The sequence below is a fragment of the Ochotona curzoniae genome, unplaced genomic scaffold (assembly GCF_017591425.1).
Source record: "Ochotona curzoniae isolate NIBS_2020 unplaced genomic scaffold, NIBS_Ocur_1.0 scaffold_2453, whole genome shotgun sequence".
Classification (NCBI taxonomy): Eukaryota; Metazoa; Chordata; class Mammalia; order Lagomorpha; family Ochotonidae; genus Ochotona; species Ochotona curzoniae.
Genome location: NW_024467094.1, coordinates 5,523,928 through 5,551,132, shown reverse-complemented (window position 1 = coordinate 5,551,132; position 27,205 = coordinate 5,523,928). Strand labels below are relative to the sequence as shown.

Here is a 27,205-nt window from a genome sequence, read left to right as displayed (position 1 = left end):
CTTCTAAAACACAAATGACAATAATAGAAATAGGAAAAAAACTGCATAAAGCTCCCCAAGACTCCAGAAAACATCTTCATATGTTCCAAAGAATGCGAGTTAATGAGAACCAACTTCTAAAGCCCCTCAGAATTTTTCAAGAGAAACATGATGAGCCATAAAATTGAAGTGCTCTTCACCCCCTTTTATCCCCTTTCCCTCAACCACTGTCCAAACCCCTGCAGAAGACTCCCTGCACTCTGTAAAGAAGCAGGGGAAAAAGTCAGGGCTTACCTCTGAGATGAAATATTGAAGTGGGTCAGAACTGTAAGAAACAGAACAGATGGCTTCCGATTAAATTCTAACAGTTCCCAATAATAGCATAATTCTGAATGGATAACAGGAAATGAGTGGGAAGAGTACAAGATCGAATTAAAATTGCCACGGAGTAAGTTGATGTTTCACTGGCGGGGCTGCCAGGGACAGAAGGAGCAAGGATGTGTGGCATGCATGCGGGCAGCCAGGCATCCCTTCTGTCCCACAGACAGAGCCCTGTCCTCACACACACTTACCTTGAAGCTTTATGAGGAAAGACAAGTCATACTCATTCCAAGGGTACTTTTATAGGATCAAATATGGAAAACACGTAACCTCCTCCTCTTTCTTAAAACATATTTGGCAAAACACCTTTTTGGCAATGAAGGTCTCCAAGCCTAATTCCCTTCATATTAAAGATGTTTGGATATAATTAGAAATATTTCCTCTCACATTGGGTTAAGTATATGAATCAATCTCCTATAAATAATTTGAGTTGTTGGAAATCTGAAAGTGATCTGCCTTTGGAATAATGTAAGGTGTTGTTTTAAGACAGCAAAGGCCAAGAATCCCTGGACTTTGTTGCCTATTGCTCTTCTGTTTCACCAAGTTGCCTGTGCAAGTGCTTTCCATTGCCTGCACAATTGCAGTGTTATACCAGGGAGAAGATCTCTGCCTCTTAGCTGAGTATTACAAAAAAGATTGTTGAGTCCTCCCAAGATAGCATAATTTTATTTTTTACTCCCAGAATTTATTGTGCTTTTTCAAGGATGCTTGGAAATTTAATGTTTAAGCTTGCTTTATGAAGACTAGCCAAAGATAGACAGCTTCTTTTGTTTCCTCCGGTCGCCTTTGATTCATTGTCAGATCATTCCACTCCCACTTCAGACTTGTTCCGAAATTGGGTTGTATTGCTTTGCTGAGCAAAGATGTCCTGGTTTTCTCATTTTTAAAAAAAAAAAAAAAAAAAAGGAAGTTGCTTGTGCAATCTTGTTTCTTCTATGAAACTCTAGAAAGTTTTAGAAAGATGACATTTCTCTGTCAGAACACAGCCTGTATGACTTCCCTTATTGGCTCCCCATGGTATGTACTCTGTGCTCTGTTTACATACAACACTTGAAATTCGGATTTTTAATTTTAAAATGTCCATCTTATTTTCTCTGTGGCTTCACATCTCTGTAGGACCTGGGACCCAGTGCATCCTGTTTTCCTCTCATCTCTGCATCTATATTTCATTTAAAGTAGTGGAAATAAATTGCCTACAAAAACAGCTCTCTATAGATACTGATTATAACTGCCATAGGATTTTGGTACTGCAAGGGACCATGTAATACATGTTCTTCATTTTACTAATAAAAACTCTCCATAAAACTCTCTGGTCACCTGACTGGCACTGGGCATGCTTGCTTGCTGACACTTGCATCTGGAATACATTAGAGCCACCAGGAAGGGTCTTGCAGGGCCTGTGCATCTGAGAGGTGCTTCCCTAGCCAGCTGTTAGCCTGCCTTCAACCCAGGTACATCATTTTGCTAATTTCTATCTATGTGTCTTTGTCTGGAATCTGCAAAATGCAGTCAGGGGTCTCAGGAAGAGAGCTAATAATTCTATCCCTAGGGCTCAGTATCGATCTTAAGACGTTCTGCATCCTGCTGTGGATAAATAGACCAATCAATAGACAACGAGGCATTGTGTCTAGTCATTTCTGCCAAGGTAGGAGGCACTTGAGCATTGCAGATGAGACAGGAGCAAAACAACAGAAGGACCAGCCCATTGAGAAGAGCAGTTTCACATCTACCTTTAGGCCGGAGGAACGGTGTGAATCCAGTTTACCTGTGAACATCACTTTCTTGTATCTAATTTAAATGATCCTCCCTTGCTTCTGTTTAAGCCAAGATACTCTTGCTTTCTATTCAGAAGGAAGTTACTATTTACTTTTCCCTGACGCTGTCCAGGAAGGCTATATTTTTGGCTGTGTTTCTCCTGTGCCCAATTTAAAAACTCAATCCTCTAGGAAAACTTCATTAAGTGATCTGGATTGCTGCCATGTCTACTTTTTTTGCACCAAACTCACACTTACTCTTATGTGCATATTGTATTTGAATAATCTGCTTTGAGATTCATATTTTACAGATACTGTTATTCATTTCATGTGGCTTGTTAAATAATTTTATAAGAGATCATAAAGTCTTGAAGCATAGGCCAGTAGCTTACTAACACTACAGAACAATATATAAAATAATATTCTCTGTATGTGCAGACTTGACAATCACTTTGTGGCTTTCATAGGGGGAAAGTTCATATCTCACATCAAATCCATTACCCAAGGAACACAGAATATTGGTAGTGGTGATGAAAATCTTTGTAATTTAGATTATCTGGCTAATTTAGATTAGTTGGCATTTGATCCTTGATAACAATTATTCAGCAAGGAGAATTAATGATATATGTCTATCTTAATTCCTTACATAAAATAATATGATATTTTATAACCACCCATTACATAGTCCTGGAAAATTAGTTTCCTATTAGGAGAAGCAAGAGCTTTCTAGGATTTTGCTGTTGTTATTCTCAGATATCAGGAAACGTTAGAAATTAAAACAATGCCCAGATTTCTGTTCATCAGAACAGGCTTCTTTGATACGTAACACACTTTTAGTCAGAGTATTTCTACGGACCTAAAACAAAGGTGGACACATACGTATTTCCTAGTGTCCAGTTGAACGTTAGCATCGTTTCAGGAGAGAGAAAGGCAAGATCAGCCAAAGGATATTGTTTGCAAAGCACCCTATGCTCTTTTATTTCCTTTGTAATAGGGCAGAATAGACAGTAATTACAAAGGGAAATGACCAAAGAGTTCACATTATGTGCCTCTCTTTAGACATCCCACAGCCTCAGGTCTTGATCACTCTTCACTGATGACTTTGGTGTGAACTTCCCGGCTCTTGACCCGCAGTTTGTTGACCTGGGACTCGGCAATGTCAGCCCTCTCCTCGGCCTCCTCCAGCTCGTGCTGGAGCTTGCGGAATTTGGATAGATTTGTGTTGGATTGTTCCTCCTGAAAATAGAAACAGAATTGTCTAGGTTCTGTAGACCTAAGAGAAGAAAGGACTGGGCATCTAAGGAGAAGCAGAATCTTGCCAGCTCCTAAGTTTTGCTTATCACTGAAATTAATTTCATGACTTTGGAGGGGCTTGGTACCTCACAAATAATAACAATCCTATTTTTGCAAGAAAATGTAGTGAAGAGATTTAGAGTAAGAGAAAAAACAAGATTTGAAGAAGATAGCAGGAATGTTAAAAAGTCAGAGTTGTTGAAGCTTTTTGTACAATGATAATTGTTCACTTGGGTTAGATTTTTTTATCATATTAAGGATGAATTTTTTAAAACTGAAACAAATGTTGAATTTTATCATGTCATTTTAGCATAAGATGATCACTTTTTTTTCCCTGTCACTTTGGATGTAATGATTCTGTTGACATATTTCCTGATACTAGGTGTCCCTTGCATTGTAGAATTAAGTCTATGTAATCACTGATAGACAATTCCATTAATAAAGTACAGGTTTTACTACTTAGCAGTTTATTGTTGGCTGTAGCAATGGATATGGGAAAAACAGCCTTTAGTTTCTTTCTCCTGTTGTCCCTTGGAGAGATTTTGGTATGAGGGTTATGTGAGCTTCTGAACATGAATTGGGAAGCTTTCCATCTTTTCTCATGCTCTTCAACAGCTTACATACCTTGGGGATTATCTGTTCCTTGAAATATTGAAAGCTCTATTGGGACCTGGTTCCATTTTCACTTCAGAAATCATTCTGAAGTGACTTAGTCAACTTCTTAATTCATATTCTCCCAGAAAACCGAACTGGTTTCTTCAGGATTTCACTTTGTGATACTATTTATATTTAACATCTTTTAAAAAGAAAATAACCCTCTATGTGGGTGGGTTGCCCTTTTAACGATGAGAGTTTGTATTCTCCTTTTTCTTTCTTTAACCTAGTTACACTTGCATTTATTAATTACCCAGAAATTATTAAATATTGCTGAAACACTCAAATTAGAAAGTAGAACATTCTAATCCACCCATTTCTGCCTTCATTTTAGCAGTACTTTTTTGTTGCTTTAGAATTATTATTTACAATTTCTTCAATGTATTGTCAGGTTATTCAATCTTAAATGTTTTGATCATAAATAAAAACACTTTAAAGAGTGAATGAGCAAAACAAAAAAAAAAAAGAATGAATTAGCCTCTGAGCACAGCTTTGACTATATTCTGTGGATTTTGTACTGTCTTTTTGTAATCTTATGATTAATAAATGATGCCGTAATTATGTATTTTACTTCTAACGCAACCCAAAAATATTTAAGAAAGTTCATTTTGTTTAGATTTTAAAATGTGGGTGAATGTATTCGTTTTTTGCTCATTGTTTCACAATTTTATTGTACAGTTGTCAGAAAATATGCCCTATGACATTTCTGCTTCTTCATTTTCTTTTTTAGCTTTTCTTTATGAACTCAAAGTTAAATTCTAAAATCAAGTAGTTGACATAAGTGATAGGCAGTAAGTACAGAAATGTACAAAAGTTATTTAAAAGCACAATCATCTGTAAAGTAAGCAATTTGGTTACCACAATGGGTAATGAATATAATGCTATATTAGCTTTTCTTAACATAGCATAAGGATACTTACAGCTTCCTCAGCTTGTCTCTTATAAGACTTCACTTTAGCCTGCAGTTTATCCACCAAATCCTGCAGCCTGAGAATGTTTTTCCGATCTTCTTCAGTCTGAAACATTTTAGAAAGCATAAATAAGGCCTCACTTATAAAATCTATGACTATGGATTATATCATCACATGTAAATATTTCACATGTAGATGAAAGAGTGCTTAGCAGATAGAAACATCTGCCCTACCTGGTAGGTGAGTTCCTTCACTCTCCTCTCATGTTTACGAAGGCCTTTGACTGCCTCTACATTACGCTTCTGTTCACTCTCAACCTCTCCTTCCAGCTCACGCACCTGCGGATAAATGGACTCTTAAATGGTTGATCCAGTAAGGCATTGGAAGCAGGTGGAAATAGGTAGATATTGGGAGACCCACCCTGGCCTCCAGCTTCTGGATCTGCTTCTTGCCACCCTTGAGCGCCAGCTGCTCGGCCTCGTCCAGGCGGAGCTGCAGGTCCTTCACCGTCTGCTCCATGTTCTTCTTCATGCGCTCCAGGTGGGCGCTGGTGTCCTGCTCCTTCTTCAGCTCCTCCGCCATCATGGCAGCCTTATTAGCAAATACACCAAGAAAGTCACAAAAGCCACAGATGTTAGAGAATCTCACTGCCAGATCAATGGAGAAATGCACCTGCAACTCACATCAGTGATGGCCTTCTTGGCCTTCTCCTCCGCGTTGCGGGCTTCCTGGACGATGTCTTCCATCTCTCCCTGGATCTGGGAAATGTCAGTCTCCAGCTTCTTCTTGGTGTTGATCAGGCTGGTGTTCTGGTTAAATATAAGTTACATATTTTTTTAGCATGTTGCCCAAGTAGATACTATGGCAACTATTTCTTGGAAAAAAAAAAGCAACTAAAGAATTGTCAAATACAAATAATACCCTTTAACATTAAAAAATTGTGTTGTGTTATACAAGTAAATAAAACAGATGCAGCAGCTTTCACTGCATAGCTTATGAATAGATGTAATAACTATAATTTTATACCCACCATTTACCAATGTGACCATTCATACAGCCAAAATAATGACAGATGATCATAACATTCCCCAAAAGCAAAATACCTCCGTTGATGAGGAGGATCAATAGAGACAATAATTCAACAGAATATAGGCAAATCTTAAACCACTGGAGAAAGGAATCGGTAACAAATTTTCCCAATAAATTAGTGAAAGAGTTCTTAATAATGTAGTGAAGGTTTAGTAGAAATGGAAACCATGAATGTCACTTAAAAATTTCAGACTTGTATATTCTGGAACACACAAACATTGACTTCAGAAAGATTCTACCTGAGTATGGAGGAGCTGCACGCGTTCACTGGCATCCAGGAGCTCTTGTTCTGCAATTTTCCTGCTCCTCTCCGTCTGCTCCAGTGTGGCCCGCAGCTCCTCGATCTCAGCCTGCAGCAGGTTGGCTCTGCGCTCTACCATGGCCAGCTGCTCCTTCAGGTCCTCTTGGCCACGCAGAGCATCATCCAGGTGCAGTTGGGTGTCCTGTGGAGAGAACCATCTGTGAGCCATCCCCTTCTCAGGGCTACCATCATCCCTTCCTCCTGGGAACACTTCCTGGACCCATTACCTTCAGGATGCCCTGAGTGTTCCTGTAGTTCCTCAGGGCCTCAGCAGCCATGCGGTTGGCATGGTTCAGCTGGATCTCCATCTCATTGAGGTCTCCCTCCATCTTCTTCTTGAGCCGGATGGCGTCATTCCTGCTCCTGATCTCTGCGTCCAGCGTGCTCTGCATGGACTCCACCACTCGAATGTGGTTTCTCTTCAGCTGGTCGATCTCCTCATCCTTTTCAGCAATTTTCCTGTCGATCTCAGACTTGACTTGGTTCAGCTCAAGCTGGATGCGCAGGATCTTTCCCTCTTCATGTTCAAGAGATGCCTTCATGACAGTGAAAGTGAAATTAATAAGGCAGTAGCAGCATTTTATAGTCCTTCTGTTCACCAATAATTTGGGGCTGTGTATCTTTTTATTTAACATATGTGGATGGGCTTAACTTCTTTCTACATTTATTGGTTTATCATGCAAAATTTCACCAGTACCTCTGCTTCTTCCAAGGCAGCTTGAAGTTCCGTCTTTTCTTGTTCCACTTGTTTCTTTATTTTCTCAAGTTCATGGATACGTTTTCCTCCCTCTGCTATCTGTTCCGTGAGGTCGGAAATCTCCTCTGTTGTTGAGAAAGGTTGGAATTTGATCAAACAGCTGAGGCATGAGAAAAGTCATGCATAGTGTTGAAAGTGAAAGAAACTCACGCTGCAAGTTTTTGTTCTCCCGCTTCAAGGTTTCCAACTGATCCAAGGATTCTTCATAAGCATTCTTCATCTTGAATAGCTCAGTGCCGAGGGAGCGGGACTCCTTCTGGGAGGCCTCGAGTTCAGCGTGAGTTTCTTCATACTTCTGCTTCCATTCTGCCAGGATCTGAAACATCAAGACTGGTTACCTTCAGTGAAGGCCAGAGGAACACAGTGAAGGGCAGAGGATGCTTCAGGAAATACCTTATCGAAGTTCCTTTGTTTTTTGTCCAGGGCGGCACAGGCAGCGTTTGTCCTCTCCACATCTAGCATGAGGTCCTCCACTTCATTCTGCAATCGCTGCTTCGTCTTCTCAAGGGAGGCACATTTGGCATTCACGGCTTCCACATGTTCCTCAGCAGCCTGAAGCCGCTGGGCCAACTTCTTCCTAGAAGGTTACAGATGTTTTTAGAGAATGATGATCCATACCATGCATTAGGAACTGTACTATACTGCATAGTATTGGAAGCTTCCTTTTAAAGTATCCATCCATCCAACCATCCACTTCATCCATCCATCCATCAATTTGCTCAGCAAGTATTGATGATCTCTTTTTATGAGGCAGAACTGGGTACAAAGCTGTTACTGAGAAAAATAAGGCCCCACCTCATGATGCTTATTTAAAATTGAGGGAAAAGTAATCAGTTTAGGAGATGTATAGTCTTGCAGATATGTAATTGTAATGAAGAAAAGTAAAATAAAGTAAGTGATGAGCAACTACTCTAGGCATTCTGTGAAGCTTTTCCAGAAGAGATAACATTTTAGTAAAGATCTAAAAGAAGTCAGAAAGAAAAGTGGAAGGAGATCCTGAGGAGAGGGTATTTCAGAAATGTGAATAGCAGGTGCAAGCCAGGGGAAGAGTGATGAGCTTGGTATGCTTCACAAACACCAAGAAGTCCTCTAATTTCTGTGTAAATCATTTTACTAGTCTTCATTTCCTTAGATTTTAAGCTAGAAGGCCAAAGGACGACATTGGCTGTATTTGTATCTTAATTTCAGAGCCTGATAGTGACTAGAAAATAGAAGCTAATCAATGAATATTTGTGGAATAATTTTCTGACTGATAGTAGCTTTCTAATCAAGCTTTCTCACATCTGTGAACATACTTGGCCTCCTCCAGCTCCTCCGTGCGCTGGATGGCGTCCGTCTCGTACTTGGTCCTCCACTGGGCAACTTCGCTGTTGGCCTTGGACATTGCCCTCTGCAGCTCAGCCTTGGATTCCTGTTCCTCCTCATACTGCTCCCGCAGCAGGTCACAGTCGTGGCGGGAGGACTGCAGGGCGTGGGCCAGGGCGTTCTTGGCCTGTGGAGGTAGTTAGTGCCTTAAGTTTGCTGGATATTTAAGTATGTAATTCTTAAAACTTAAAACTGTTTCAATGTTCATTTAATGGATTGATGAGAAAAAAATCCATCTTTGAATAATATATGTCTTTACCTTTATCTCTTCTTCAAGTTGCCTCTTCAGTTCCTCAATCTGTTGAGTAAATGCTTGCTTGCCTCTTGATAACTGAGACACCAAAGCTTCTTTTTCATCAAGCTGGCGTGAAAATTCACCTGGTAGATGAGAGACATGCCATCATGTTTGAAAATAAAGGAAAAACTTTGCAAGGCTATGGTAGAAATCCACTTTAACTTTCATCCCCTCAGCTTGAGTGTTCAGATGATTGACTTCTCCATTTCCGGGTTTCTATGGAAAAACTTACATGTGAACCTAAATGAATGGTCCCAGCTTATATTCTTATTATTTTTCTCATAACTGGTTCTTTCAGTTTTATGACATCGAGAAAAATCCAGTGAGAACTTTTCCAAGGGAGCTGAATGATCTAATTCTACATAATACCAGTTCTTTCTGACTTTGGAGAGAGATGGGGCTGTCTACTACTCCAATTAGGAATTAACTTCATGCTGACATAAATAAAAAGGAATTCAGTCTGTAGCAGAAGCCTGATGCCTGTGTTGGATGACCCCACATGCCAGCATCCCCTCTGTGGACAACTCCTCAAGAACTCTCTGGAACCAAGCATGGTCCATCTTCATCTCCAGCATTGTCCTCAAATGGCACACAGGATGAGAGTCGGAGCCATTCAGGGAATCACACTTGTTCCCAGCTGCTTTTATTAGGTTCTCACATCACCCAATCATTTGTTCCTCACCACAGCGTCCCCACTGAGAGTGCAGAGGAGAACAGGATTACCAGACTCGGTCTGCAGGCGGCCCCTCTGGGTCGTCAGGTCGTTGATCAGCCTCTGCTGCTCCTCCTCCTTGGATTTGAGCTCACTCACTTGGTCCTCTAGGGTGCGGCACATCTTCTCCAGGTTTCCCTGGTGGACAAAACGGCAATGAAGTCAAGGAAGGCATTTCAAGCTAATAATCTTCACAGTAGCTATGCTTGATCCAAAAGTGGAAGATAAAATATTAATTCTCCTGCATCAAATAAATTAAATTTTCCTATGTTTAGTGCGGTATATAAGAAACTGTTTCTACTTTATGAAAATTATTCATGAAACTTTAGTATTGACAGAAAAACTTAGAAATAGGGTCCAAATTGTGAGATCTGCTGAGAATAGCGGGGTTGATTTACAGAACAACATATTCAGAAATACTTCATTGTTTTTATATGCACTGAAATATTACCTATTGGATAATTGCAAATATTAAAGAGTTGCGTTCTTCACTTGGGGACTGGGAGAACACAGATGACCCAGTTTAAAGATGGTGTGATGGGGACAATGTGAATAAGGATGTTTGTATGTATGCTCATCCACTTATATAATGGAAATCATGAAAACGCTAATATTATTTCTGCTTATGTCTCTAGATTATCATGAATAACAACTTAATGAGTTTGAACTGTTCTGTGCCAATGGATGTGTTCATAGTGGATTATTGTCAGGAATAATACTTTTTCAGGACCTGTAGTACCTTGGCTTTAGACACGGCCTCTACATTACTAGCAAGGTCATCGATCTCCATCTTCATCTCGCTCTTCTCTTTTTCCAACTTCTGCTTGACCCGCTGCAGGTTGTCAATCTGCTCCCCAAGCTCAGCCACGCTGTCTGCGTGCTTCTTCCTCAGGGTGGCTGCTGTGGCTTCGTGCTGCAGGGTGGCCTCCTCCAGGTCCCTGCGCATTTTCTGGAACTCAGCCTCCCTCTTCTTATTCATCTCGATCTGGGCGGACGTGGCCCCACCAGCTTCTTCCAGGCGCTCACTGATCTCCTCCAGTTCCCGGGAGAGGTCAGAGCGCTGCTTCTCAGCCTTGGCCCTGGAGGCCCGCTCAGCCTCAATCTCCTCCTCCAGCTCCTCGATGCGGGCCTGGAAGCCGAGAAAAACACAGACTCAGCTTCTTTATGTCACACCTGTGCCTCTTTGAACCAGACTGATGAAAATCATGTACTTACTTGCAATTCTTTGATCTTCTTCTGCAACTGAATACCAACTGCCTGTTCATCTTCAATCTTGCTTTGCAGATTGCTCATTTCAAACTCTTTCCTTTTTAGAGAGTAGCAAAGGATAATGATTTAGCCCATACCCAGCCCTAGAAACAAATCTATAAAAGCACAGCTCTCATGCTTACTTTTTGAGCTTTTCATCAAGTTGCTGTTTCTCATTTTCAATGTCCATTATGGACTCCTGAGCCAACTTCAAGTCACCCTCAAGTTTCCTCTTAGCCCTTTCCAGGTCCATGCGAAGTTTCTTTTCTTGCTCCAAGGATCCTTCAAGCTGAAAGTAAAGAATGTCAAACCGGCAGAGTGCTTAGCTTCATTTAAAAGAAAATAATTTCCTGGTAACACTAGACTTACATCATCCACTTGCTGCTCCAGCTTGATTTTAGCTTTGGTCAGGGTGTTGACTTTGTCCTCCTCTGCCTGCAGGTCATCCAGGGTCTGCTGGTGGGCCTCTTGGAGGGCCTTCTTCTCCTTGGTCAGCTTGGCGATGGTTTCATCCAGGCCTGCCATCTCCTCTGTGAGGTTTTTCACCTTGGGAAGTAATAAGACTTAGGACTGAGTATTACATTTTGACAGATTCAGTTCTGTGTTTTATTTTGTGCTAGAAACTCACAACCTTTCTACATGTGTGTTTTCTACCTTGTTCTCTGTGGCATGCTTCTCCTTTTCAACCTTGGCCAGGGTCAGCTCAAGGTCATCGATGTCCTTCTTGAGCTCTGAGCACTCATCCTCCAGCTTCCTCTTCTTGGCCGTCAGCTCAGCATTGATCTCTTCCTCGTCCTCAGCTCTCTCAGTCACCTCCTTGATCTTGGCCTCCAGCTGGATTTTGGTTTTGATCAACTGGTCACACCTTTCCTCTGCATCAGCCAAGCCTTCAGCTTCCTTGATTTGGAAACAAAAATCAAAATTCAGAAGATAGAATGAAGTACTTTACAGTGATAACAGAGTACGTTTTGACAGCAGGTTGTATGTATTGTTTGTTCTATTATTCTTTTTATTGTTTTATTATTTTCCGTGGTACAGTTATGTGGGTATACAGATTCTTCCCTCTCCTGCTCCTTCTCCCTCCCATTTACTATCTGCACGAACTTTTGTTTCATGGATCACCTACATCATACAACATGTATTCCAAATTGGAGAAGCAAAAATGGACTGGTGGTTATACTGTTGCTTTATAAGAGTATATTTTATAGTAGATTAGAAAGCTAATCTCCCCAATTTGCCTCAATATAGAATACAATTGGATACGTAAGCAATCACAGAAGATGGATCAGCAATGGTTTCATGAGAAAAGCGATAGTTGTCCCTTGAAAAATGAGCAGGCTTTAGAATTGTAAAACCAAATTATTAGGAAAAGGAAAAGGAGTAATATGGGGGAGCATTCTAGTGAGACAAATTCATGATGGAGAGATTAAAGAAATATTTTTCTTTGTAGCACTGGAAGATGATCCTGATCATGGTGCTGTAAATTCATGTTGAGGCACAAAGTAAGCAAGAAACTTCTTGCAACCTGCCCTTTCCAAATAAGAGGGGCAGGGCAGGAAGGAGAGGAGGAAGACATTAAACCCATATTTTCAGTGATCCTTTATAGTTTTGTGAAATGTAGAATCACAGAGTGAATACAATGGCATTAGAAAGATTCTTAGTAAGTTTCTGGGGACAACAAAAGAGAATTCAGATTGTATTTGAAGGGAGTAGCAGCAGGGGGAAAAAAAAGAGTGTTCTTCCTTCTGCAATTTAGAAGAATTATTACACTGCCCCAAGTTGACAGTAGAGCTCAATCTTAAAAGAAAAAAAAATATGACTTTATGATGAGTAAATTATACAGACCAATTCAATTTGACCCAAATGAAAGAGTCTTAAAATTGCATTTCCAAGCTGATGGAGGCAGTTCAAAAATCAGCGGTCCAGAAGTGAGCAATGAGCAGGTGAATGGCAGAAAAGTGAGTGGGAGGTGGGCAGAACAACAGAGATGCTGATGCAGAAATCTGGGTATGACATGATGGGGCACTGACTGTGAAGATGAACTGGAGAGAGAGCATCTGAGTTTTTGAGATCAATAACCAGCAATAACTCAATCTGTTTTGATGTGGAATAGTGCTATTAGTCAGCTGTCCCTATAGTGATTTAAAACCCCTGGACATCTAAGATAAATTCAAGAAAGTTTCAGGGAAAATAAATTCATTCACTGTATGCTATTAGTTCAGCAATATATTATTAAATAAGGTTTCATATTAAAAAGCATTTTGAAGGATATTTACAATGAGAAAATAAGTCATATCCTATAGTTTTATAAAGTTGTTCAGAATGATTTTATAAAGTTGTTCAGAATGGTTTTATAAAGTTATTCTGTCAGGCAGTTTTGTCTCATTGCCTTGGTGTTGGTTGGGACAATGATGAAATGTATGGGCCTCGAGGAATGTATGGGAGTGTTATAATCTTCTCCAGCAGGTGACTTTCTAAGCTGGTGACCTATTCACTGCCGTTGATGGACAGATTTCTATCACTTGAGTCTTGATTACTGATGCCCATGGTGGTCCCCCAACTCACAGCCTGAACTTGCAGTTGCAAGTCATTTTTTTCTTTCAGCAGTGACACCATCTTTTCCTCCAGTTCCTTTCTCTTTGCCTCTGACTTGGCGAGCTCTTCTTTGGTTTTCTGGAACTCCTCCTTCATGGTGGCCATCTCCTTCTCGGTCTCCGCACTCTTGAGCAGGGGCTTGATCTTGAAGAACAGTTTCATCCATGGCCAGTGCTTGACGTTCATGAAGGCACGGACATTGTACTGGATGCAGAAGATGGACTCTCTGTGATACAGAAAGAGATGTCAGATTAGAGCAGGAAGCAGGATGAAAAGGCTGATGAGGTTGAGTAACTTCTCTTCATGAATACCTTCTCTCCACCATCTTCTGGTACTCCACTCTTGCCAGGAACCCTCTGCACATGGCCTGGGTTCTGGTGATCAGCTGGGCCAACTTGTCATCTCGCATCTCCTCTAGGAGCCCCAGGAGACCAGCTTTGAAAAAGACCTGTGCCCAGACAGTTGTGATTCAGAAACTTTATGTGAAGAACAAAGGGAGGGAGACAGACACAGCTAGGACAGAGATGGGCTACATCCCATCAGGGGAGATGTAGAGAATAAGAGTACCTTGGTGTGACCAAATTTGTACTGGGTGTGGTCAATGTCGATGGACCCAAGGAGCTTCTCAGAAGCCTTCTTGCTGTCGATGAATTGTCCTTCAGGGATAGCGCTTGCATTTAGCACCTTGTATCTATTAAAGTAGATAGCTTTGTAAAACTTGATTTAGTGATGACACCAATAATAGCTAAACATTAAATGATCCATGTTTTAAAATCAGAGGCTTCATATGACTGATAATTCTGTGTTCACAGTGAAGATATTATTTGCATTGATGCTTGTAGTATTAGCTATCAATTTTTATCTATTTTTACTTTGTATCCTTGTTGCAACCTTGTTTTCCACCTAATGAGAACCCATTCTCAGGACAAGATTTATCATCTTGTTGACATCAAGATGTTAAAATGTGTGTTATTCTTGCTAGATCCATCTTCTTTTTAAGACACTGAGTCCAAGGAAGTTACTTGTTACTGAGAGACCTGGGACGAGATAGATATTCAGCATGGGGAACTGCCCTCATCACCTAGCATCAGAACAAGGGATGCCTTATGTCTCAAGCATCGTCATGTCCACCAGACCTAGATTTCCTGCAGCTGTCCTCTCTGCCCCTTCTGTGATTGCCAACATCATCTAGGGAGGAGAAAAAGGATCAGAGGAACTGTGATGGTGACATGTCCTCTCTTACTGAGAAAATAATGTGTGAGAAAAATAGATGGATGGCATTCAAGGAAATACCAGAAAATGACTGATTTGTCCCTATGCATGTATAAGAATTCCTAACTCAACCTCTTACTCATTGTGTGATGTTGGACAAATGGTTGTTTCTCTCAAACTCAGCTTATTGTTCTACAAAATTGGGTCTTACCAGTGTTGGATTTTTCTGAGGAATTATGAGATAATCCAAATATGTTAAGCACAAAAAATGGGTTCTCACAGTTAGTAAAGTTACAGAATTAGTGAGTACATCAGTGAGCTAGGCTGAGCTTGGCAAAGCCATTAAAAATTATTCACAGTATTTAAAATGTCACTTAAGAATATTTTGAGACCTGCAATTTTTTTTCTTATTTTGTGACAAATTAAAAGTAACAAATAGGGGCATGCTTCTCATAACTTCATCAAATCTGTTCATACTAAACTAAAACATGTGTCATAATTAGGAGATTCTGACCTCTGCTTGAAGTCAGCGTAGAGGATTCTGCTTGGGAATCCTTTCCTGCAGATGCGGATGCCCTCCAGCACACCGTTGCACCTCAGCTGGTGCAGGACCAGTTCATGCTCCATGGCACCTGAGAGGAAGCACACACAAGCCATAGGTCATGGAAGCCAGCAGACACACAGGGGCTTGTGTGGGTATCACAAGTATCTTACCAGGAGTCTTGGTTTCATTGGGGATGATGCACCGTACGAAGTGGGGGTGAGTGCTCCTCAGGTTGGTCATCAGCTTGTTCAGATTCTCCTGTGGACCCATGCAGGAAAAATTCTATTAACTCTGATTGCCAACATGGTTAAGAGTCACTGGTCATGTCTGTGTCATCAGTGCCTGTAGCAGAGACTCATAAGCAGTATGGGATACTTCCACTGGAAGTAGCACCTCGAATGCACCTCCTGAGAGGCAGTGTCTGCCTTGGTGTATCTCTCCATACTTTGCTTAGCAAGAGTTATGCATTCCAAACAGCCTGACATGTGTTTCTATTCAGTTTACACCAGCAACACCTTTTTTCCTACTCTGCTCCATTCCCACTCACGTCCATGAACAAGACTGGATGGTCACACTTGCTTCTACTAAATGCCATGGTTCTACAGTAGGAAAAGGAGAGCTTCATCCATACTTGGGCATCTTCTCATAAGCATACTCCTGTTTCAAACTCTATGCATTTTTAGCACATATTCATAAGAGAATACATTCATTTAAAATCTGGATTAAGAGCAAAGATACCATCTTAGGTTCATTGTGGCTAGATACAGTAGCCTTAATGCCTTTGTGCAGTTTCTCTGAATATATGTCACTCTCCTTTTTTAATGACTTAACTTGATTATGAATGGCACAGTATGGTGTTAAATGTTATAAAATGTCCTATGCAGTATTCTTCATGGCTTGATTTAGCATAGCAGATGATTTTATCATTCCTAAGTAATTAACCACCCTCTTTCCAAAGTTGTGTCAACAAAAGTTGTCACTTTCAGTCCTTTCCTAAACAATTCATGGAAGGCAGATATTGTGCTTTTAAAAGTAAATTGTCCAAGAAATAGGTGCATGTCAAAAATAATATCTTCCTTACTCTGAAAAGGGCAGACACAGTCTGGAAAGAAGAACCCTTCTTTTTGCCACCTTTCTTGGCACCTCCACTGGCCTCTGGGGGAAAAAAGAAGAAAAGTTGTTATTCAAACACAATTCTGAATGAATAGGGTTACAGCTTTCCTGTTTTCTGCTTTCTGTGCCCAGTAGATATGACATGTTTCCCACTCAATTGACCCCTGTGTTCGAGTGTTCTTTTTTCACTGCGCTTGCATCAATTTTTGCATAATCCATTCCCCCTCTGGGAACTGAAGTAAAAGGCATTCACTTTAGCATCTGAAGAGGGACTGCCCACTACTGGGACATTTATAAACTTCAAAATCTGTTGTCACTCTGTCACCTGAAATAATTCCCTCCCTTGATACTCAGTATCCAGAAGATCTGAAGGAAGAATCAGAAATCATGGAAGCTAAAGGGATTTTTGTTGGTTCTGAAGCTGGTGTTTCCTCTCTGACGCTTTTAGGGTTCTTGTCAGAAGTGGGTGAACTGCAAATTCTTAATCATAATGCAGTCTCCATATTCAGTCCATGGAAGAACAGGCGATTAGGCCTGCAGCTCTCCCCTTGCCATGGCCAGATCACCAAACTCAATTCAGTATCACATGTCATACCTGCACTTGGGAGCATTACCTGCTTCAGCAGTTTGAGCTCCAGAGAAGAGGAAAGCCAGAGTTTTCAGTGAAGACTTCTGGTAGAGCCCCACCACAGTCTCGTTCAGGGGGTCCTTGTTCTTGTCCAGCCAGCCAGTGATGTTGTAGTCCACGGTGCCCGCATAATGGATCAAGGAGAAGTGGGCCTCGGCCTTGCCTTTGACCACCTTAGGCTTCTGGAAGTTGGCAGACTTGCCTAGGTGCTGTTCATACAGCTTGTTCTTGAAGGAGGTGTCTGTGGCCTTGGGGAACATGCACTCCTCTTCCAGGATGGAGAAGATGCCCATGGGCTTGAAGGGAGGCAATGCAGAACACATGTGGGTAAATCTAAATAGTATTAATGAACATCAGAGAGTGTAAGAGTGGGTGGAATAGGATACCTTCTCAATGAGCTCAATGCAGGCAGCCAGGTCCATCCCAAAGTCAATGAACTCCCACTCGATGCCTTCCTTCTTGTACTCCTCCTGCTCCAGCACGAACATGTGGTGGTTGAAAAACTGTTGCAGCTTCTCGTTGGTGAAGTTGATGCACAGCTGCTCCAGGCTGTTGAACTGAGGGTTTCAAACACCAGAGTGTGAGTTTGGAAAATCCACTGGCGATTTGGTAAAACAGATCTAAGTAGGGGGATTTTTTTTTTTTTGGTCATTTACCCAAACAACTCACATCAAAGATCTCAAAGCCTGCAATGTCCAAGACCCCGATGAAGTACTGCCTGGGCTGCTTGGTGTCCAGCTGCTGGTTGATACGGGTCACCATCCACAGGAACATCTTCTCATACATGGCTTTGGCCAGAGCACCCACTGCATTGATGACCTTGAAAGACAAATTTATGTCTCAGGAAATTATTTGAGAATTATGGAATGCTTTCACTCTTCTAATGAATTTGAGTTTTGTACCTACCTGCTCCACAGTCTGCCCTTTGGTGACGTACTCGTTGCCGACCTTGACCCTGGGGTAGCAGAGGGCTTTCAGCAGGTCAGCAGAGTTCAGACCTTGGAGATAGGCTGCCTTGTCAGCAACTGAATGAAAAAATAAAGGATGGAATGAACAGTGCTATTGCCATTGAAAATCCACTTCCTTAAGGCCTGTTTTAAGCTGCATACATTCTGTGGATGCACAAATACGTAATGTGCATTATCAAGTATTCTTGCCCACGTTCCCACTATGTCCAAGATTTTAATTATGCACTCCAGAATTTGTAATTATAGGAAACATACATCTAATGCCCATGCTTCACGTGTCATATTATTAGATGTACTTTAAAACCAGACTCTTAAAAGTGAATTTATCTTCCAAGGGAAACTTCTTGAATAACAAATATGTGATTTTCAGACAAACACAAAAGCAGGTGAAGGAGTCAGTTGGTACCTTCTGTGCCGTCTGGCTCAGCTTGCTCTTCACGTTGCTTCTGCTTGAATTTCATGTTCCCATAATGCATCACAGCCCCCGTGAGTTTGTAAATGGAGACCTTCTCTTCATTAGTAAAGCCCAGAATATCAATAGCACTCTGTCAATATAGCCAACAAGATAGCTGTTAGATTATAGGGTACACTCACTTAGTATTAATAGCTTATATTTCCACTCCTGAATCATAGGCTCAAACCACCAAGACTAATGGAGGGCAAGGACCCATTAGATTGAGTGTGGAGAACCTTGGTAAACCAAAGGTGGTAGAATTGCTCATGTTTATCTTCTTAAGATTCAAAAAGCAAACTTAGGACAGAGAACAAGCACAGTGACCTAAGGAATTGATTATCTTGAGAACTGGTGGTGTGGGCAAGGCAACCTTTTAGAGGTGTAGGAATGGTAACTATTCATAAGACTATTATGAAAAAGTAAAATGCTGTTGGGGCACATCTTAGTCTTTTTGATCGACTCCAGTAGGAACATGCACATTTGTCTTTCTTGAGTCTCTCTTTGCTTTTACTTCTAGAGACTGAATATTCATCTGGACAGATCATTGCATTAACTCAACATAATAATTCTAATTTTCTTATATTATACTTACATCTGTGGCCATCAGTTCTTCCTGATCATCAATGCTGGCCACGCTGATTTCCCCTTGACTGACAAATGGGTAATCATACGGGTTTGTAGTAATCAGAAGCATTTCTAAAAACATGAAACAAATCAGGGAGATGATTGAATAAATTTTGCTTAGCTATGGAGCAGAATGCCATGCAACTATCAGAAACAATAATGTGAAGCTTTTCTATTTAGATAGACAAAACTATGATGTATTACTTCTGAAATCAAAAGTTAGCTACAGAGGAGTGTACAACTACGATTTAAGTTATGTACTTCTTATTATGTATGCCTTGTATATGTGAAGATACATGTATAAAAATAAGAATGATATTCATCCAAGTTTTCATGGTGGTAATATCATAGTAGTAGAAACCGGTAGTATCATTTTAATTTTTTTCTTTTTTTTTCTAATGTGTTTGTGTAATGAGCACAAATAAAGTGTTATCAAACCTGCAAAGAATCTTCTAAAAATAAAGTAACATATGAACTCAAGAAAAAATTCAGATGGATTTGACAATGCAATGAGAGATGTTGGACTGATAATTCTGCAAGGGAATCTCTTACCAATTAGTTCCGGTTTCTTGTTTGATGTGATCTGATAAAAAATATGATAGCTTCTTTCAGCCTTAAGCTGGAAAGTAACTCTAGACTTCTCTAGCAGATCTAAAGGGAAACAAACATAAAACATGTAAACATTTATGAGCCATACAAATGTAATTTTGGGTCAGGTTTATAGCTCAAAAGAAACAATTTTCAAAGATAACTTACATGTTTCAATATCTGCAGAAGCCAGCTTTCCTGTAGTTCCAAAGTGAATTCTGATGAATTTACCCTAGAAAGGGAAACTAATATTAATACTAGGGTGTTAAACCAATCTCCCATTTATTTGTAGCAGGTATAAAAATATGTCCTCCTATTTGTCAGTAAAAAATTTTATCTTTGATTTAGAAATTGTGAGGTGATGATACATTAATTAGCTTGATTTAATCATTTAATAATGCATACATTTATCAGAACTACTCATTGTACCCCCTAATCATTTAGGATTATTTTAATTAAAAATAGAATTTTAGCAATTCTAAATAATTGTAGATAGTGACAGATAAGAGAGAACTCAGGAAAAGGGTCACATGTCTTTTAGCACAGGCTTTGATCCACGTTATTTCATGCTCAGGGGAAAAGAGCCACAGTGTAATATAATGTGAATGCAAAAGATGCAGAGAATATATTCATAGAATCCCATAAATTTTCATTAGTCAACAGTGTCCATCCTACTGTCCAAGAGACTTACAAAACGAGAGGAGTTGTCATTCCTCACAGTCTTGGCATTACCGAAGGCCTCCAACAGAGGGTTGGCACTGATGATTTGATCTTCCAGTGTCCCCTGCAAAAACAAAAGCAGCTCTTCAACTGGGATCCTGAAATTTCCTTCCAGACATTTCCATGGGGCCTGTATTTCGCGCATGGCAATCACACTCACCTGCATTTTGCCAGAGGTAGGTTCCTCCTTCTTCTTGTCCCCAGTGACTGCAATTGTTGCAAAGTACTGGATGACACGCTTGGTGTTCACAGTCTTCCCAGCCCCGGATTCTCCGCTATCAAAAGAAAATTAAATCAGATGGGGTTGTCAAGGTGGTCACAGTCACAGCCGTGAAAAGTAAATGTAAAATCTACTTACGTAATCAGGATTGACTGGTTCTCCCGGTCTACAAGAAAAATGATGGAAAAATTAACATTATTTTCTTATGTTTGAAGGAACTTCATAATATTCTCAGTGAGTTTTATGATCCTCAAGGTTTGGTGGGCCCAAGGTCTATCACCTTTTTTATAATCTTCCTACTTCTCACTGTTCCTTCCAGGTTTAACAAACATACACCCATTCAAACACAACACCACCACTTTGATCTATTTTTATAATCCACTCTTACAAGAACTGTTTCATTTGAGAAAAAGTTTCTAGAGTGAAAGAAATATTTGAAAGTCATAGAGTGATAATCACATGGCTATATTTTCCCGAAGCACCATTTTCTCTTCTTTTTAATATTCTGCCACTAAGTAAATACCACGAGTGGACCTGGCTCTTCATTTGAGTTTGGATGACAATTTAAGGTTGTATCATATTTATTTTGCATATAAAGATACTTTTAAGAGGGCATCAGACAGGGTAATATGTGAAAAGGAGTCAGTATAGTCTTCGGTAAGCCCTCTTCCAAGCTGTTACAAGTACCTTAAATTGTACCACATGAAATATTGTGAGAAGCAGATTTACTACATAACTATCTTGCTATTAGATAGACTTCAGGATCTTCAGCTTGTTTAGATTGATTCTGGGCAAAGAGCCATGGTATCTTGCCATCCTTAACACAGATGTTCATTGGCCATAGTTTATTTGATTCAGGATAAAAGCAAAGAGGCAAATTCCTTTCATCTTCTTCCTCTTCCTCCTCCTGCTCCTCTTCTAACAATGTGCTCAGTTCATATGTATATTGCGTAAGTGTGAGTGCATATATATACATATGGATATTTATGCTCAAATTTATTTGAGTTTCTGAATCATGCAAAAGTAAATGAGCTAACTCTGGCCAATCTCCATTGACTTTTAAAAGTTAGAACATTGTAGAAATTGGTTGGATAATATAGATTATCTTCCCTCAAGCATCTTGCTCACATCTACAGCAGTCTCAACCAGAAGGTGGTCATCTCAAAAAAATTATGTACAGGTTACTTGCACTCTATGTCTATGGTTCTTCTCTAAAAAGTTACACACATATAATGCATTCAGTTGAGCCACTCACCAGTCAGCATGAACTGATAGGCGTTGTCAGAAATGGAGAAGATGTGGGGTGGGGCCTCCTGGCGCTTTTTGCCTCTGTAGGCTGTCACCACCTCGGGGTTGTACACCGGCAGCCACTTGTAGGGGTTGACGGTGACACAGAAGAGCCCTGAGTAGGTCTGTGCAAAAGAAAAAAAAAATTACCCAAATGTCTCCCCAGCTTTTTGGACAATTCACTTATGGATTGAATTTTAACAAAAAGGATCACTTTAAGCAAGTAGTCTGCCTTTCTCCAAGGCAGCATAGAAACCAGCTGACAGATTCAATTGATGAGGTAGCAAAGTCCTCGAAAGAAAGGACCACAATTCATATTTCTTATTGCTTCCCTCAGAGTTTGTAATAGTGAATTTCATATAGCAGATTGCTCCAAAAGGATGTGTTTTTTAAAAAATGTGTGCATTGTGACCTTTTTACTGTTCAAAGAAAACAGGCAGATGTTTCTTTTGAGGCATTAATATAATTTAAATTTAAGAGAATGTAAATATGAACATAAGTACCCAACAATAAGGTGAATGTTAATAAATCTCTTTTTGCAGTATGATACAGATACTTTAAGAAGCAACATAAAAGTTTGCAGGAGCACTTGAAAAGTATTTGCAAACTAGTTTTGAGTTATAAAGAGGCAGAACAAAAATCACGTAGATACATTATAGTTACAACACAGAAATTACAGAAATCTTTACCAGCTTGTCTAGGACAGAGACCAAGCAATTGAGACAGAGGGTGACCATAAATACCAGGTGTACTGGTAAAGGCAAAGCTGAATATCAGCACTGGCTAAGTGATGCAAAAATATGAATGTAACGTGGAAAGTTCAGTCCACAAATACTGACTGAATATATATCGTTCACAGCTTCTGCAAGGCAGTAGAAAACATAAATGCAATGATGTCCTTGAGAAACCTCGAGTAGGAGACAGTCATGTGAGTGAAAGATCAAGAAAAAACATGGCCAGTATTGTTGGATGGGAAAGAAATAATAACACAGAAATCAGGCTCTGCCTGGGCAAGTTGAATGGTTTCCTTGAGGAGTTTGTATTTTAGGTAGAATAGATCAGAGAAGTTGAGACCCTCATGGCTGCTATTTTTGGAGAGAGGAAGATAAGGCTTTACTCTTCCAAAATGTGGATTAAAAAAATAATAAGTGTTAAACATATTTTAATGTCTTCCCTCTGGATGATTCTGCAGTTGGACACAAAAGGCAAAGGTGTAGGCACACAGTCGAGATAAAAGCCATGACCACTCAAATGTGTCATCAAGAGAATCATAGCAAACCCAGTCTCAATCAATAACAGTAGCCTAGCCTTCCCCATCTTTTAATGGGAAGACAAGGATGTAGTGTTGACTGGTGGCTGTGCCTTGTAGGAGCAATTATGAGCCATTTCACTAGTGACACGACTAATTTCTCAAGTCATGGCCCAGTTATGTTACCGTGGAAGCAGTGGGCTGGTGGGGCATACGGTGATGATGATGAAGACTACTGGCAGGGGGCACTCACGTAGATCATCCAGGCTGCATAACGCTCTTTGAGGTTGTACAGCACAGCGGGCTCATGCAGGTGGGTCATCATGGCCATGTCCTCGATCTTGTCATATTTGGGAGGGTTCATGGGGTAAATCTGATCTTCCTTGACTGTGAGGGTCTGGTAAACAGGAAACATAACCACTTACACTGAGTGACACAATAATAGCAGCCACTCAGTAGAATGGGACAGACTCCTGGGCTGCTACTCACCGCTCCTGCCTCAGTCTTCACTGTCACTTTCCCTGCTTCTCTGCTTTGGATAGTCCCTTTGACGAAAGACTCTTTGGGCTCTGCCACAAAGACTGAGGTCTTGGCATCGAAGGGCCTGTTCTGGGCCTCAATGCGCTCCTTTTCAGACTTCCGGAGGTAAGGAGCAGCCTCCCCAAAAACAGCCATTTCTGAGTCTGCACTCATGGCTGCTGAACTCACAGGTCCTAAAGAAGATGAAAGATGTCATGCTAGAGAATCTGGACTGCCAGGTATACCAGCAAATCCTTCTATTGATGACACTGTATGGGCCCGTTTGGAAATTCCACTAGGTCCACTATACACCCCGCCATAGTCAGTGAAATGAGAATCATCACAAGAACTCTTTCCCTCTTGCATCCTATTCAGAAGACTGCGTGACAGTCTCAATACTGCTGCCTGGTTGACGGTGACCTTGGGTGAGTCACTTGACCCTTCTGAGTCTCACTGTTCCCATCTTTAGAATAGGGATTATAATACCTGCCTTTCCTCATTCACAACCCATGAGACGTACTGAAGCTACTTTAGCAACAAGCTAAAAGCAGGACTAAGAAAGTAGTAACTTGAAATAGTATGTTTACATATAAAATGTCCCTTAGTAAATGTCACAATATTCCGTGTCTTTCGAGGTAACATGAGATAATTTTATTTCCTTCATATGTACAGCCAGAGTTGCTCAGGTTCAGTGATTTGGCTTTTATTTTTTTCTGCTTATCTGGGTACTTAGTCAGTTTCTTCATCATAATTATTTTTTGCATGTTAAATTCAATCAATTTAAGCCTGTTAAACCACTATAGCAAATCTTATCCTAATTCTTGTACCTCAAAGGCTCCCCCTTGCATTTTCAAATTTCCACCTGAAAAAAGGCAGGCTCCAGTTGCTCCATTCTATTATCTCAGGATCCCAGTGGTATCAATAGAGTGAAAGGTTTGGCAAAGAATGCTGCTGCAGTTATTGCATGATCGAATTACTTGAAACTCATTCTAATCAGCTATAACAGCTTCTCTCTTTACAAATGTTATGTGTAGCAATAAGGCAGGTAATACTATTGTTGCTACTATTATTATTATTATGGCGAAAATTCCAGTGTTTCAATTTCATACAGCATTCCTTTTACAAGATCTTTTAAGAAAAGGCATTGTCCCAAAAACTTCCTTTATTATTTATTGAGTATTATGTTTATTAAACAAGTCCCAACAGCAAGATATTTGTATAAAAAATTAAATTTGAGATTTTCTGCAGCAGGATCTGAGTGTAGATTTTTTTTTTCTCCTCAGAGACAAAATGGCATTATATTATAAAGCATTCTTTTGCTGCAATGTCACTCCACCACTGCTGGAGTCATAAATGAAGGTGGGTCCCCAGTTTTCACAGGAAATCCCTCCCTCTTTTCTCGGTCTCTCCATCCCCTTTATAGAAGTGCACTTGTTAGAAGGTATGTCCTGAGGCAAGCTCTTTCTCCAGACGTGCCCAGTGATGGAAGTCCCATCCAGGAGGTTCCCCTAGTTAACTCCAGGGACTGGTTAGTCCAGATCTTACCTTGCTAGTTAATGAGAAGATGTAACCTGGAAGAAAGAAGGTCCTGTAATAGAAAAAGGAAAAGCAGTTAGTTAACTAAAATATTTAGTATTTTTTTAAAATTCCACGTGAAGTCTGACTTGTTGTTGTAAGCAGAAGGCAACTGAATTCTTAGCTGTGAAAGGTACCAGAGCTAGCAGCTGCAGCAGACCCAGGGCGATGTGGACAGTGTCCTTCTTGAAAGACCCGTGGCGCGCTCCCACTTACCTTGGAGCTTTTTAAAGCAAGACGAGTCAGCCTCATTCCAAGGGCTTTTTTATATGGATAGTTATGGAAACAATGCAGCTGCCTCTTCTTTCTTAAGTCAAAAGGAATTGTTTGGCAAAAAACCTCTTGGCAATCCAGCGTCCCCGCATAATTCTCATTCATATTAAGAATGGTTGGATATAATTAGACATAGTTTTCTTATTGAGTATGTGGATAAATCTCCTATGGATAATTTGAGAAGATGATCTGAAAAGAAGATTCAGGCTGGTGGATAAAGGCAGTGACAGGGCAGCCAAGATACCTGACTTCTCTCTTAACATCTTCTTGGCCTCGCTGAGTCTACCAGCCGCACTTGTATTGCATCATTTTTGCATTTTTCACATATTAAGTGACATAAATAAAAATACAAATATTTAATTTCCCGGGGGTTAATTTTCACCTGCTGATCTTTTCTTTTCAACCCTGCCAAATTAAATTATGTGTTTTCAACACTTTGAAAAGGGAGAAAGTCTTCTCTCGGTTGTTCCAATATGATGACAGTCTTGGAATTTGCATGCTCTCCTGCCTTTTCACTTCTCCCCACACTTTACACAACACACCATTCCTCAGACCCCTACTCATGCAGCTTGCCTGCAGTAAGAACACGCAAAGAATGTTTAGGAGGAAAAGATGCTTCTGGAGAGTTCTCCCAACATTTTTCATGTCAGAACATGCCAAGAAAAAAAAATGACAGTATTAGTGTAATGTACTGCAGCAATTTGGAGCAGATTTGGTTAGGCTGTTTCTTTGTATGTCTTGATGATATTAATAATATCCACAGTATTAAGGGTACAACTAAAAACTGAGTGTGTACAAATGAAATCGGTTTTGACACGTATGAGGAGAATTTGTTCTGAATAGTATTTCACAAAAATTGTTTGTATCTAGCTTTATAATTTAGATGTATCACACGTTTCCTGATCAAAACTATTTAAATGATGCAGAGAATATCTGTGTTCTTGATAATTACCATCAGGAGGTCTTTGTGTAGGAAGGAAATAAAAACATAAAACTGTTGAAATTCTATTTTACAGCCCCCCCCCCGGTTCCCCTTTATTGACAAAACATGATGCTGAATTTGCTAGGATCATGAGAATAAAATTCTAACTCATTTGTATTCTTTTTCATATAAAAAATTTCAGAGGCTGGAAAAGCTCTAATCTTTAACAAACAAACAAAAGCTACCAGTTGGTAGATTGGGCACAATCAATTGCAAACACACAAAGGTGCCTGCAAAATCTAGGATTTGGAGCTCTCACTCCAAGCTATACAAGTTTCTCGGACTTGCAGCCCCTTTGCCCTGGCTGGCTTGCTCCCCTGCCACAGGCAGCCTGGAATGTTAACCCGCCTCATCACTGCAGGGGTCCCTTCACTGCAGTAGGCAGCACCAGACTAGGCTGCTCAAGTCCTTGGCTCCACTCAGGGCATGGCAGATGCCACCATTATCCTTGCCTCTTTGCGGCATTAGAGGGGTACCCAGCCAAACTCCATTGCCCTAGGGGAAGCCACTTTCTGGAGGAACCCCTGGGCAGCCAAGGCCCTGCCCCACCCCCATCCTCTGCGTCCCGTGATGCAGCCAGTCTCAGAGAGGAGGGATCAGCATAGCTTAGCGCATCTGTAACTTTTCCAGATGCAGTACTACCTGGGCAGCTTTGTTGTAGGATGGTCCAATTTCTCCAGGATACCAACCAGTTTTAGAGCCCAAGCAATCATTCTAATATTTTCTTACTCCATTCTAGCTGCCATGGGTGCTTTTTATGCTGTTACTGAGATGATCTTCACTTCTGAGTCATCTCACAGTTATGTATTCCGTCTTCTCAGTTTGTAAACTCCTTCAGTGGATGCTTCTTCTGCCAGTAGAAGCCAAATGAGGGGCCTTTGAAAAGTTCAGGGAAGATGCACATTATGGGAAAAA

The 27,205-nt window shown here is 40.5% G+C and overlaps 1 protein-coding gene across 1 annotated transcript; it reads right to left on the bottom strand.

Annotated features, from left to right (window-relative positions):
* Nucleotides 1–3,070: 3,070 nt before the first annotated feature.
* Nucleotides 3,071–25,049, bottom strand: LOC121169649 (myosin-2). Its single transcript, XM_041000218.1, has 39 exons — nucleotides 25,006–25,049; nucleotides 23,431–23,654; nucleotides 23,195–23,338; nucleotides 21,661–21,817; nucleotides 20,544–20,571; nucleotides 20,346–20,460; nucleotides 20,157–20,249; nucleotides 19,634–19,697; nucleotides 19,430–19,528; nucleotides 18,846–18,949; nucleotides 18,206–18,344; nucleotides 17,738–17,856; nucleotides 17,501–17,650; nucleotides 17,218–17,388; nucleotides 16,818–17,127; nucleotides 16,172–16,245; nucleotides 15,261–15,348; nucleotides 15,061–15,178; nucleotides 13,902–14,025; nucleotides 13,646–13,782; nucleotides 13,305–13,560; nucleotides 11,394–11,636; nucleotides 11,109–11,285; nucleotides 10,883–11,028; nucleotides 10,707–10,797; nucleotides 10,231–10,620; nucleotides 9,503–9,629; nucleotides 8,744–8,862; nucleotides 8,415–8,611; nucleotides 7,513–7,696; nucleotides 7,270–7,435; nucleotides 7,060–7,184; nucleotides 6,590–6,898; nucleotides 6,301–6,504; nucleotides 5,656–5,781; nucleotides 5,393–5,563; nucleotides 5,206–5,310; nucleotides 4,982–5,077; nucleotides 3,071–3,350 (listed from the first exon to the last, which is right to left on the bottom strand). The coding sequence occupies exons 2-39, from the start codon at nucleotides 23,632–23,634 to the stop codon at nucleotides 3,198–3,200; spliced, it is 5,823 nt and encodes a 1,940-aa protein (XP_040856152.1). The 5' UTR covers nucleotides 23,635–23,654; nucleotides 25,006–25,049; the 3' UTR covers nucleotides 3,071–3,197.
* Between the last annotated feature and the right edge of the window lie 2,156 nt (nucleotides 25,050–27,205).